This window comes from Balaenoptera borealis, assembly GCF_965194805.1.
Source record: "Balaenoptera borealis genome assembly, chromosome: 13".
Lineage (NCBI taxonomy): Eukaryota > Metazoa > Chordata > Mammalia > Artiodactyla > Balaenopteridae > Balaenoptera > Balaenoptera borealis.
Genome location: NC_138870.1, coordinates 9,297,005 through 9,312,073, shown reverse-complemented (window position 1 = coordinate 9,312,073; position 15,069 = coordinate 9,297,005). Strand labels below are relative to the sequence as shown.

At 34.2% G+C, this 15,069-nt stretch overlaps 1 protein-coding gene across 1 annotated transcript in view; it reads left to right on the top strand.

Moving 5' to 3' along the window:
• Window positions 1–13,248, top strand: part of KLRK1 (killer cell lectin like receptor K1) — a 33,841-nt gene extending 20,593 nt beyond the window's left edge. Inside the window, exon 7 of the mRNA XM_082348916.1 lies at window positions 885–13,248. Coding sequence (XP_082205042.1) covers window positions 885–1,002 — 118 coding nt within the window. The 3' untranslated portion in view covers window positions 1,003–13,248. The remainder of the gene's footprint in view (window positions 1–884) is intronic.
• Window positions 13,249–15,069: the final 1,821 nt, after the last annotated feature.

Sequence of the window (15,069 nt, the reverse complement as noted above, 5' to 3'; positions counted from 1 at the left end):
AAGAGGAGTTACTAAAAATCTCTTGATTGTTTTTCCTACAGTGGCTAGTTTTTGCTGTATCAAGAGAGTTCATTCTCTTGTCCTTTTAAATACATATACTATCAAACCATGATACTTTTTTTTTTTTTTAACATCCCAAGGACAAACCTTAGTTTTTTTTTTTTTAAAGAAATTCACGTTCTTTATTTATTTATTTATTTATGACTGTGCTGAGTCTTCGTTGCTGTGTGAGGGCTTTCTCTAGTTGCGGCAAGTGGGGACCACTCTTCATCGCGGTGCGCGGGCCTCTCACCATCGCGGCCTCTCTTGTTGCGGAGCACAGGCTCCAGACGCGCAGGCTCAGTAATTGTGGCTCACGGGCCCAGTTGCTCCGTGGCATGTGGGATCCTCCCAGACCAGGGCTCGAACCCGTGTCCCCTGCATTAGCAGGAAGATTCTCAACCACTGCGCCACCAGGGAAGCCCTATTTTTATATTTTTACCAAGTAAAATTGCATATATCTGAAGAAGATTATTTTTGCACAAAACGTGACGTCTGCTGACTTCTAAATTGAATTCTGAATTCACTTCTAATCTATTTGTTTTAATTTTTTTAACTTTCATTTTGACTCACATACATAGATGAAGCGATTTCAGACTTTTTAAAATGACTAATTTCTAATGTATAATAAAATAGTGGCACATAATTTATAATAGAATGAAATTTTTACTGTTATTATCTGAGTTGGCTATATTTTGCATATCTATGAATTAATAAAGGCCAGGCATGGTCCCCAAATCTCCTGAAATTATATTATTTCAGTACCTATATTTAAATATTATTTCATTTTTGTATTTTTGCATTAGTAAAGTTGTGCATATAATTTGTCCTTTTCTCTAATCTAGACTAGCAATGGTTGAAATGCAGAACGGAAACTGTGCAGTCTATGGCTCAAGTTTTAAAGCTTATACAGAAAACTGCTTAACTCCAAACACATATATCTGCATACAGAGGATTGTGTAAAAGCTTATAATTTATAAAATGTGATGTATTCAAAGACACAAAAGCCATTCTCTGAGTGTTCTCCTTGAAGAAAACTTCCAGAAGAAAATTCTACCAATAGTTATTGAATTATTTTTCCATGTACAACATATCATAAAAATTTCCTTGCAGGGAATAAAGACCAACAATTGAAGAATTTATCTTTTATAACAAAGTTTTGGGTTTTTTAAAAAATTAAGTTATGAACAGATTAATTTTTAAATTTAATAAACTGTTGATAATACCCAGTGTTGAGCTAAATTTTAAACTATAATTTTATTAAGTATGCACAAGTATTAAACTAATAACGCTTTTAGATCCTTTCAAACTTGAAACTTTTAAAAATTAAATAAAATTAAGGAACCTCCATACTGTTCTCCATAGTGGCTGCACCAATTTACATTCCCACCAACAGTGTAGGAGGACTCCCTTTACAGCATTTATTGTTTGTGGATTTTTTGAGGATGGCCATTCTGACTGGTGTGAGGTAATATCTCATTGTAGTTTTGAGTTGCATTTCTCTAATAATTAGTGATGTTGAACATCTTTTCCTGTGCCTCTTGGCCATCTGTATGTATTCTTCGGAGAAATGTCTATTTAGATCTTCTGCCCATTTTTTGAGTGGCTTGTTTTAATGATATCAAGCCGCATGAGCTCTTTGTAAATTTTGGAGACTAACCCCTTGTTGGTCACATCATTTGCAAATATTTTCTCCCATTCTGTGGGTTGTCTTTTCATTTTGTTTATGGTTTTCTTTGCTGTGCAAAAGCTTTTGAGTTTAATTAGGTCCCATTTGTTTATTTTTGTTTTATTTTCATTACTCTGGGAGACGGATCAAAAAAGATATTACTGCGATTTATGTCAGAGAGTGTTCTGTGTTGTTTTCCTCTAAGAGTTTTATGGTGTCCAGTCTCACATTTAAGTCTTTAATCCATTTTGAGTTTATTTTTGTATATGGTGTTAAAGAATGTTCTAATTTCATTTTTTTACATGTAGCTGATAGAGCTACCATATGATCCTACAATCCCACTCCTGGGCATATTTCCAGAGAAAAACATGGTCCGAAAGGATGCATGCACCCCAATGTCCATTGCAGCACTGTTTACAATAGCCAAGACATGAAAGCAACCTAAATGTCCATTGACAGAGGAATGGATAAAAAAGTTGTGGTACATATATATATACAATGCAGTATTACTCGGCCATTAAAAAGAATGAACTAATCCCATTTACAGCAACATGAATAGACCTAGAGATTACCATACTGAATGAAGTAAGTCAGATAGAGAAAGAGAAATGTCGTATGACAGTGCTTATATGTGGAATCTAAAAAAAATGATACAGATGAACTTATTTGCAAAACAGAAACAGACTCACAGACTTTGAGAGCAAACTTATGGATATCGGCAGGGGAGGGATAGTTAGGGGTTTGGGATTGTCATGTACACACTGCTATATTTAAAATAAATAGCCAATAAGGACCTACGGTTTAAAAAAAATGGAGAGGGGACAAGAGAATGATATAGATGAGATGAGATTGGCCATGTGTTGATAATTCTTGAAGCTAATTGATGGATTCACGGGGATTTATTACACTACTCCTTCCAGTTTTGTGCATGTTTGAAATTTTCCATAATAAAAATGTTCTAAAAAATTAAATAAAATTAAAGCTTGGTGGAGGGTATATGAGATTTCATTAAATTTTCTATACTTGGAATTTTCAAAATGAAAGTTGAAAAATCAACAAATACACCCTCCAATCTTCAAAATTCCTCTACAAATTTAATATTGCCCATGACATGTTGGGCAGAAATTGAATTACTCCTTGCAATAAGAATATGGCACTGATTGCTACAAAACTTAGAAAATAAATAGTTGAATTTGAAGGGGACTTACAAGGCTTCTAGGAAAAGAATGGCCACTGGGTTGAAACCTGTAGAATGACTAGAAATTGTCTGGGCAAATCATTAGGGTAACAGAATTTTTGGCAAATGAAATAATACTTGCAAACGTGCAGTCATTGGAAGAGTCTTTGACTCTAAGGAAAGATGGTTTGGTGGAAGCAGAATGATGGAAAAGATGAGGAGCATAAGAAGTGGTGGAGAGAGAAGCAGAGGCTAAATCATTCAGGGTTTCGTATACTCTAGTAATAACTTTGGATTTTATTCTCAGTGCAATTGCCCTTTGTATATTTTATGAAGGGTATTAAGAAGTGGGTTGAACAGCATTTTAGGTGGAAATTAGTATAAAATGCCATGGAGAAAATGATTTATTTTCTACATAGCCAATTAAGGGCTGAGGAATGTATTGGTCCAAATTAGTTTTTAAATTATTGTCTGAATTTGTAATATACACCACACAGAATTAACAAAATTTAACATTTAGTCACATTTGCTTTAAGATTTTATTATTAAATGTTTAAGTCATAAAAAAGCATGCAAAGAAGCAGATATATTTGCTTTGGAAAAATTAAGCAACTTAAATTGGGCTTTGCTTCTGTTTCTGGAACTAAGGAAGGGAAGATATTAGGTTCCACTAAAAATAACAAAAAAGGTTTTATGATATTGTTGTATATTATAGCTTAGAGAAAGCATTGTTAAACCAAAAATGGTAAAAACTCTGTAGAAACTCAGAATTCAGTGAAAATGAAAACCCTAAGAGAAAAGCAACCACAGAAACTGGCTTTCATTCTGAGGGTTTGTAATAACCTTGGGGAACTTTAGTTTCTGTTTTGAGCACTGGAAACACACAGTAAAGCCCAGGGGCCATCTAACCTAAAAAGTTGAATACAAGTTTTCTTTCTAAAGGTGGGACCCTCAAAGGCTACAATAACAAATAAAACCTACATTTCAGGAAATAGTAACAAGGACACTTGTTAGTGAAGCAAATAGTATATGCCCCAAAATATGCCTCTTTGACATAAAAACTATTTTGAGCTAGAGGTAATTAAGAAGCAACTTGAAATCACTGTCTTGAATATATTTGCACCCCATTTTCATAGCATCATTATTCACAAAACCAAGATGTGGGTACAACCTAAGTGTCCATCAATCATCAACAGATGAATGGATAAAGAAAATGTGGTATATAAACAAGGGAATACTATTCAGGTATAAAAAGGAAGGAAATCCTGCTATTCATGGCAACATGGATGAACCTGGAGAGCATTACACTAAGCAAAATAAACCAGACACAGACATATACTCTATGATCTCAGTTACATGTGGAATCTAAAAAAGCCGAATTCATAAAAGCAGAGAGCAGAATCATGGTTGCCAAAGGCTAGGGGGAGGGGGAAATGGGAAGATGTTGGTCACAAGGGGCAAACTTCCAATTATAAGATGAATAAGTTCTGGGGATTTACTGTACAGAAAATTTCTAAGAGAGTATATCTGAAATGTTCTCACAGCACAACAAAAAAATGGTGATTATGTGAGGTTATAGATGCGTTAACTAACCTTACTGTGGTACTCATTTCACCATACACACGTGTATAAGTCATCACCTTGTATACTTTAAATTTACACAATGTTCTATGTCAATTGTATCTCAAACTTGTGAGGAAAAAAACCTGTTGGTGGTTTCCTTTTATCAACTAAACGAAACAAAACAAAAAGCAAACAGAAATGGCAAACACAGGGAAAAGGTCAGTCTACCTTTCCCTTTTCTGTGTAAAGGCAGACTACAAACGCTCCTTTTACTTGAAACAGACCCTTATCTGCCCATTGACAGCACCAGATGAATCTGCAAACATTCCATTACTCACCTCCCAGATATTTACCTTCCCACAGTTTGCTGCCCTGGAAAGCTTAAAATTGCTTATCTTTGCCCTATCATTTCTCTACAGATTTCCTGTTCTTTGTGAAGATAGAACAATATCTGTCTTCTAAGTCCTCACTTTGAATTACTCTTCCATTTAGTTTTCTCCCACATGATATGCACTGCATGTGTTAATAAACTTTTTCTCTTGTTAATCTGTTTCTTGGTTAACGAGACCCACCTGAAAACCTAAGATGGGTAGAGGTCAAATTTTGCCTTCCCTGCACTAGTCTTGACCGCTGATGAAAAGAGAAAATAAAAATCTCCACTGAGCTTTTGTAATCACAAATGAGCCCTCTTTTTAGTTTACAGCCCAAAGTCTATACTAATACTTTCCAAAAGAAAGCAACTTCAATCCACTTTGTAAAGAATTTTGACAAATAACCTTCCAAATTTCTTGAACACAAAGACAAATATTGAGGAGGAGGGATGGGAAAGGATGTAAGAGGGAGGGATAGAGAAAAAGAGAGAGCTCATGCAAATATGATAATATTTTAACATTAAAGTAGTCTGGATAAAGGATATACAGTAATCCTTTGTACTACTTTTTCAGCTTTTTGTAAGTGTCAAAATACAAAGCTAAAATAAACAAACAAAAAATGCTGGAGTCATCCTTGAAGTCCCTCTTTCTCTTACACACCACTTCTAATACATCAGTAAATCTGACCAATATACGTATATACATAAGTCATCATTTCTTATCACCTCTATCACTATCAGACCTGCTGCTGTTGACAAATTGCCAAAGTTTGATTTTCCTTAAATACTTTTATTTTACCTTAATCTTTGAAAGATATTTTTTACTGGATATAGAATATTATTTTGGTAGTTATTTTTGTTTGTCATTTTCAAAGTGCAATACCATGAATTTCTGCCTTCCATTATTTCTGTTAACTGCTTGGGTTACTGTTGTCCTCTTTCTCTGGCTACTATTAATATTTTCTCTTCATCTTTGTTGTCAGCATTTTGACTATGATATGCCTTGTTATGGTTTTGTTTCTGTTTATCCTGTTCTGAGTTTGCCATGTTTTGTTTTATTCTGTTGGGACGGTTTACTGCTCCCACTTTTTCTCTACTCTTGTCCCATGATTCCAGTTCTCCATAAATTTGCCTTGTTGAGTATGTAACACATTTTGTTCATCTATCTATCAGTTTTTCTTTTTCTACTTTATTTTGTCTCTGTGCTTGAGTTTGTGTATTTTTATACTGACCAGTCTTTCTGAGTTCACCAGTACTACATTTTCCATTTGCAAGTGCTATTGCTATTGCTTGTAATCTGCTATTTAACTTATCCATTGAGTTCTTACTTTCAGATATTACAGCTTTCCAGTTTTAGAATGTCCATTTGGTTGTTTTTGGAGACAAATTTTCTGGTGAAATTCTTAACACATCTTAATTCCATCTATTTTGTCTATATTTTCCCATAAATTTTGAACACATTTATCATAGTTTAAAGTCCTTTAAAGTCCTGGTCTGGTAACCCCACATATGGACTGTTTGTGTAGCCTAATCGCGTGTGTGTGTGTGTGTGTGTGTGTGTGTGTGTGTGTGTAGGTTGTTCTTGATTATTGATACTATTTTACTGCCTTTTTGAAAGTCTTATAATTTTTTGGATTGTATGTCAGATACTGTGTATAAAAAAGAACCACATTGGTCCAGATGAAGTTATCTTTCATGATAAAGTGGTCCATCTTTTAACTTCCTTCAAAGTGGATAGGGTGAGGATGTGAACACTTTAATTAGGGAATTAGAGGGATTAAGTTCGGGTAACACTGAGTTACTCTATTCCTGTAATCTATGAGAAATTCAGTTCATTTCTTCATTTATTTTCCTTTCAATTATTTACCATCTTACTACACACAGCATCAAAATTTGACAGACGTCTTGAGGGTATTACCAGCCGTGTATTTCAGACCCACTATTCTTCAGCTTTGCCATTTTTTTCCCTTTGTTCATAGTAAAATCTCCACCACATTATTTTGTCTTGCAGCCATGCCTTCTACCAAAGGACAAATTTAGTTCTTAGCTTCTAGATGTTCCTAGACTCAGCCATTGTCACCAGCTGTGACCGTGGTGCAGGTCTCCACTGTCGGTTCACTGATCCATCCATGTCTTCTATATACTGTTTTCTGTTTGTCTGTTTATAACCCCTTCTTCTGGTTAGTCTTTGCTCCCTAAACACCAGAACTCTTTGGGAGGTTTCTACTTTTTTTTTTCCTCGGAATCTTTTGATTTCACTTCCTCTCTCTGTCTTATCTCAGAATTTAGCAAATGGCTTCTGGGAAAAGTGACAATTTGAGGACTTTTAAATCTCCAATATTGTCACTCTAGTCCATGTAACCAGTAACAGAAATTCATGACCCCCAGAACCTCAAAATGTGACCTTATTTGGAAATAGGTTCTTTGTAGATGTAACTACGTTTAGGATGACAATGAAAGCATATTGGATTGTGCCCTAAATCCATGAGAATATCCTCATAACAGAGCAATAGACACACAGAGATGCAGAGAAGGAGCAATGGAAGTTGGAGGTATAGACAATCATCCCGTTGTCTCCAGGGTGTGTGGGGGGGAGTGGGATTGGTTCCAGGACCCCTGAGGATATCAAAACCCACAGATGCTCAAATCCCTCATATAAAATGGAGTAGTACAGTCAGCCCTCTGTATCTGCGTGGTTGGTTGGACCTGAGGATTCGGAAGGTGCAGACATGCAGGGCTGACTGTCTTTGAATGATGCCAAGGATTGCCAGAATATCTTGTATTTTCACAGAGGTTTACTAGATTTCCTTTATACATTAGCATTTTGATACACAAGTTCTACAGTATATACAGTACAAAAAATTGTTTTTAATAATCAGTAACAGTTTTCTCCCTGGAAAAGTTCAGCTAGCTCCTTCAAGGCAAAGGATCTTCCAGAGGAACCAACTCTACCAAGATCCTGATTTCAAACTTCTGCTCTCCTGAACGATGAGAGAATTAATTTCTGTTGTTTTAAGCCACCCAGTTTGTGGTGATTTGTTATGACAGCAAACTAATACAAAGTACACTGGGAGAGTCCTAGAGAAGCAGAGAGCACACTTTCAGAAAATTTCATTATGTGCACATGTCTTGGAGTCAAACTATATTGAAGTTAAAATGACAAATCTGATACGTACTCACTTTGTAATCTCATGCAAGTTTACTTATTCAATTACCTTTTAATAAAATGCAGAATGGTAATAACTCAATCAGCAACCTAAATGAGTTTTGAAAGTAAAATATTTAGCTTAGTATAAAATTTAGTATTTACTTAGTATTTTATTCCCTTCTTTCCATCTTTCCTGTCATTTCCTTGTTGATTTATTATGGCTACACCTGTTATGAAATCTAATATCTGTCCATATCTACACTAACTATTTAGATTTAGAAGAAAATAATATTATTCTTTACTGAAATTTTAAAACAGCAAGAGACTTTCTTGTTCAGGGTAAGTTGTGTGCCATCTAGCCAAACCCATTTCAGTTGTTGGTAGTTGTAGTATAAACTGATTGAAAACTTTTCTTTTTGCATACCACATTGCATTTTTGACAATTTTATTATAAAATTCTGCAGAGAGGAAGAGGAAAATAAATCAGAAAGTAGAGCTTTCCTTGAAAAGGAGGAATATAATAGTTTAAATGCTCATATTTCATGTAAACTTCCTTTTGGATTCTCTGTTCTTTATATCAAGAGAATCTGGAAGGATTAACCATAAATTCTTCAGCCATAGGCTGCATGTCCAGAGCTAATGACTCATTTATTCACTGAGCAATTTTTTTTAGTACACATTATATTCTAGGCATTTTCTTAAGTTTGGGGTTGTAAAAGTGAGCAAGAAGTCTTAAAACTGTAGTTGCTTAAATTAGGCACTGAAAAATTGAACAATATTCAATGAGCTTATGTAATGAGAAGTGACATATGCTACAAGAACAGAAATACAAGATCAAAGGAGAAGAATTCGCAGGGGATTTTAACAGGTTTTAGTGAACCAAGAATATTTTCCAAGCGGATCGTCTAATAAGCTAAAATCTTAAAAATGAGGATGTATTAACCGAGAGACAACAGTTTGGGATGGGAGGTGAAGGAGATAAAATTTGTCACAGGTAAATGGAAAAAGGGCATAAAAGAGCATAGGGGGACCATGATGAATTTAAATAACTTTAAAACAGCTGGAGACCATGGCACACTTCCCTTAGAGCTGTGTTATGGAGAGTCCTTAACAGCAGAGGAAGCCAGAGAAATAGGTAGAAATCAGATCACAAGTGACCTTATCTACATGTTATTTGTACTTTACCCCAAGTGCTGGGGAAAACCACTCAGGTGTTATTGAAGTACACATTCAAAATTACAAATTGCAAAGATTTCTGTGACTATGATACGGAAGGTAGTTCAGAAGAATATAAAACTCGAGTGACTGCTGTCATTCTAGAATTTTCTGATACTGAAATTTATGAAACAAAAATCTTGTCTTTGCCATCTCTTCTTCAATATTCAGTTTAAGAAATCTTGAATCTAAATCAGTGCAATAATGGTGACATTCTTTCCAAGGAAGTGTGTTTCTTTAAAAACAGTAGCAGTTTCCTCCATACTGATGCCAGTTGTTTGAACAAGCAGGATATTTCCAAACTATTAAAAAATTAGAATATAACTGAATGACTTCCATCGTGCAAATCACATCCAGTAAATTGACACAGCAAATCTACTGTCTACAAATAAAAAGTCTTCTGATTTTTACATTATAGACTGTGTGCACTTAAATTTAGTAGTAAATTTATCTTAAATTAATAACTCACTTCTTTGAAAACATTTTGGTCTTCAAGACTCATAAGATGCATATTGGGAAACAATTTTTTAATGACAAAATTAGAAATGTATCAGGAAATATATCCAATATATATAACTGTTAAAATTGTCAACATAATGTTCTTTGTCTTCACAATGAAAATAAAACATGTATATATTTATTTTTAAAAAGCTGTAAGTTTCAAAAATTAGAAAATAAGAGACACATAAATGAAATTATATATAGATATCCCAAAACAGATACCTTGTCAAAGTATTTTATTTAACTTTAGGTCATCATTTGATAGTGTCATCATTTTGAGTGTATACATAATATACACAGGACTACAGGAGAAATAATTTTTGACATACAAGTAGATTTGACTCATATACATTTACATGTATCAAGCAAAATAGTTAATTATCACTTCTCTCCTGAAATAAAATTGTGACTCAGGGACTCTTCCAAAATTACCTGTTTTATTTACTTCCTTGTTAGAGGAGATATTTCCTGGACATCCTTCTGATTGAAATGACTTCTTATTCATTGAAGAGAATTCAGAAAGGTCAGTTTTAAACTCGAAAAGAAAAATAACTGGACACATTCTTGTGTGTAAGACATTGTACTGAATTTGGAAATACAAAAATGATTAATGAAACATCACTTGCTTCAAATAACTCAAATTTGCAGAGTTGCATTAGCAGAGTCAAAATTATAAAAATCAAATTACAATATATGTACAGCAACTTCACACAGCAATCGATCACAGAAGAAAGAAAAATTGGTCTGATAACAGTGTAAGCAAGTTTTTCATAGAGTAAAAAATTTTTTAAAGGCATTTCTGGTAAAGGAAACATGAGAACAAATAGTAAGGCATTAAGTAATGTTCATGATATGCTTAAAAATGGACAATATTTTGATGTGTCTCTAAGAAATTATCTTAAGTTCTGTGCAGACAATATTATACTTTGTAAAGGAATAGAAATGATCAAAACACTGTACTATCTTCAACAGATTTCACTACGTGAGTAATGGAAAAGCAAACTTCTATTTCACGTTGTGACTTACACTCAATGGCTAAGTATCCAACAGACGAAAGAAGTCCCAGGCAAATGATCCACAGAATCACTGCAACGAATTTCCATGAAGAAGATGGATTAGGACGATCTGTAGAAAGATTTGAATAAAACTTGTGACATCAGCTTCTAAATGTTTATTTAGAGTTCTTCTGTTTTAGGTGTAGTAAACTATACAACAGTATAGCTCGCATCCTAAAAATAGAGAAAAGGAAGGTAATCTACAAAATCATAACTCATTTTGAGAGAATGAAGCAGCTGAATTTAAAAAGTGATCAGGTGATCTGAATTCTAAAGAGGTGAAGCCCCGCTTCCTTGGAAGGACAGGACACAAACTCTATTTCACCTTTGGCAAAGCATAGGAGGAATAGTGGCAGTCATAAAACAGTGAAGAATTTCAACAAATCTTCAAGGGTAAGAGCAGGCTATCATGAGACTTTAGAATCTCTTGTACCCATAGACTAATGCGAGTTCACACCCAACTGCCAATTATTCTCTGCTGGCTTCCACTGGGAAGCTTGAGAGAACCCCTCTCTCTGATGTGGGTCTACAGGATCTGCCAAAGTTTGTGGGTGTAGTGGGTAAATCTGGAGAGGACCATCTCTGCTCTGAGCCCTGCCTAAGTACAAGGTGGTTAATGTCTGTCCTTGAGGGACAAACATAAAACCCACCTGGTGCCGTGGGTGTCCAGACTCCAGGACCCCCCAAAAAACAAGCTGCCCCTGGGGAAGGATTAATAAATGTTCCACCACCTGCCACCTCACTCATTCTAGGAAGAGTTCACCTGCTACTGGAGGAAAAGGTAGAAATCTAACCCACCCTGTACCCTGCACTGACAATAGGCAAAAGCCACCTGCTTCTAGAGAAGGGACAGAACACCATCTTCTGCCCGGGATCCTGAAATTGTACAGAGCAGAGGACCTCCGCTGGGGGAGAGAGAGGTAATTGCCTCACACACAAAATCTACCAATACAGGACAGATGCCACAACGAAAGGGACAGAAAATCCACCTGTCTGAGCAATAAATTCTGCACTGAGTAGAATATTTTTTAAAGATAAAACATTAAAAACCAGATCTGGAGATGGATCAGCTGTAACTTCCAGGCAGGGAATTTGAAATAACAATGATTGATAGGTTAAAGCATCTAGTGGGAAAGACAGAAACTGGCATAAACATATGGGACATTTCAGTAGAGATTTGAAACTTCGAAGTACATAATGAAAATAAGAATATAATCTGAATAGAAAACATGGAATCTGAGATGAATAACTTGCTCCATGGACTTCTCAGTAGAGGTGACACAGCAGATTTTACCTTTCAGATCCTCTAGGCCTTTGCTCCAAACTTTGATAATACATATATATCTTCTTAAACTTCTTAAACTTGAATTTCTTGACTTTGCATTCTTCCAAGTCTTTAATATTATCTAAACCTACTTGTCAAGGTGGAATCAGTGAAAAACAGTGGACCTGTGGCCAACCTGTATTCATCTGGCTGAATTCCATGTCTTTCACTTCAAATGTCAAATTTGTGCAAAACATTTATGTAATCGTGACAGCGAGCATATAAGTGAGAAAAAGTGTACGAGAGCATTTGGGTGGATAATATCAGGAGTACAATTTGGAGTACATGTTGAGATTTCTACTAACATTCAAGAGATGATTTGGATTACAATACTGTGTAGTTAGTCTGGAATGCAGGAGAGAAATCCAAGTTTGACATAAATTTTGAGTCATTAGCAGTTAGATGATATTCACAGCCAAAAAACTAGGTGAATCACTAGGGAGTATATGTAAAAATGAAAGACAAGAGGGTAAGCTGAAACTACAGACAGTTCAATATTTAATGAATAGTGAAAGTAAGCATTTTATATCATGTGAAAACAAAAGCTATAGAGTAAACTTGCATTTTGTTAAAAGAAAAAATAAGTTTATTTAAGTAATATATGGTATTATTTTAATGTTTTTATGTATGCACTCATATAATTATATATATGTAAAAATGATTTAAAAGGCCTATGTCCAAATTTTACTTATGTTATTTTTGGTGATATAATTAATGTCCCATGTTACCTCCTTTTTCTTTCTTTTTGGTAAATTATAATTTTGCCTATTAATTATGTAGCACTTTGAGAATAATAATACCTGTAAGAAACTACTCTACTCTTCCCTCATATTTTTTCTTTATGGCCATGAATACATCACCAATATCTGGAAAAAATTTTGACCTTTGCTTTATAAACAGTGAAACCCGAGGGCCAAAATTATCTTCAGCTAACATTTCAAGAAATACTGATAGATTCTTGTTTTCACAATGTGAAGTGAGGCATTTACTATCACATACATCAATCCTTCGCTGTAGTTGCCTGAGTGAGGTATATAGCAAAGGTTGTATTTTAAGAAATTTAGCTAAAACTAGAAAAAGAAAAACATCCAGCTCCTTGTTGAAGAGTTAGTTGAGAGTCATCAGAGGAAGAAAAGGCCTTGAACTTCCCAGGTAAAGACTGACTTCCAACAATTACAGACTCCAGTGTCTGTAACATGCCATTTAACCACCATGTCTCTGCTTATGTTTGTATATTGGGTATAAAAAAGAAACTTACCTTGTGGAGTTCATTTGCAATTGATTTCCATATGTGAAAGCACTTTATAAACAGTGAAAAACTAAGAAATATTGTTAGGTAAAGGTAAATTTAAAAGACAGGATAATGACTCTAAATCATTCTGTTTTGACATATGGAAAAACAAGAACAATGGTGAAGTATGTCATTTTACACGTACTTATGCATATACACACAATTAATAATATCATCAATAAAGTGTTCCCAGACCATTAGATTTCCCATACAAATCTAATGGTAACTACATTGGTAAGAAGTACATACACTAGTAAGATGAATAGTTCATGAGAAATAAAAAAAAGAACACAATTTCTGAATCCATAACAGGCAGAGTGTATAAGGCGTAAAAGGGCTTTTAAAAAATTATTAACAATATATTAAGCAAAATTGAATTAATGAATTCGTCATTAGCCACATGGTAAATGTGTATATCATAAATAACATTTTAATAATTAACAATCTAAAAAATTGGAAAGTAACCAATTGAGGCCCTAGTTAAAAATAATACATCTTAGCCAAAGTCATGAATATCCATTTCATGTAAGACAAAATAGAACTAGCGCATTAATACACAGCACACTTCTAATCATTCCACTTATTAATTTAAAACATCCAAGGAATGCAAATTAGCAACAGGGAAAATACAAATTAAAGCAAATTTCAAATGATAGGAAGATAGTCAAACTCCGTATAGTCATACATACCAGTAAAGTAATAGCACTGCAGTGTGTGTGTGAGAAGCATGACACTTGAAAAAGATACACTTTGATCACACTAAGTTAGCAAATATATAAATCAGGAAAACAAGAAAAATAATCCAAGTCACAGCAACTGTGTTAGAATAGTGAAATTACCTCTACATTTTATCACTTCTCTATTTCACAAATATCCTATTATATAGTATTGATATCTTAAATGACAGAAAATGATAAATAACATATTTCAATCCCCAAATATTTTACTCATTCTAAAAATATTGATGTAATGTTTACAACATAGTTAAAATTATGGACTCTCATAGGGAAAAAGTCAATCTTCCCTCAAAAGTGCTTATTTTCCTTGTTTAGTAAAAGAAAAACATTTAGGGACTTCCCTGCCGGTACAGTGGTTAAGACTTCGCTTTCCAATGCAGGGGGTGCGGGTTCGATCCCTGGTCAGGGAACTAAGATCCCACATGCCTTGTGGCCAAAAAACCAAAACATAAAACAGAAGCAGTATTGTAACAAATTCAATAAAGACTTTTAAAAAATGGTCTACATCAAAAAGAATCTTTTAAAACAAAAGAAAAACATTTAAATTATGTGTGTGTGCATATGAGCATGATAATGCATAATTTTATATATTTTTAAGTGCAATTTAAGATAAAGTGTAGAAAACACAAAATGCATTGATGTGTAAAACACAAAAGACCTCTTCTCTTAGGAGTTTCAAGTCTTTGCCTTCTCTGTGGCTAAGATGATGGCTGAAGTTGCAAATCGGAGTAAGTTACACCATCATCACTCATTACTGTAGGGCAGAGATACATGAAAATAAACAGAAAAATACATTTTAAATTCATGTAAATTATGAAATCCATAAGTAAAATTGGTATTGAATAAAATAGTGTTGGGAATGAAATTGAATAACTAGTGGTTAGAATATAATTACAAATATGAAAATATTTTAAGATTGAAAAAATATTATTTTCTAAGTGTTACTTAATGAATTGGTATGTTATATCACTTTTGGTCTT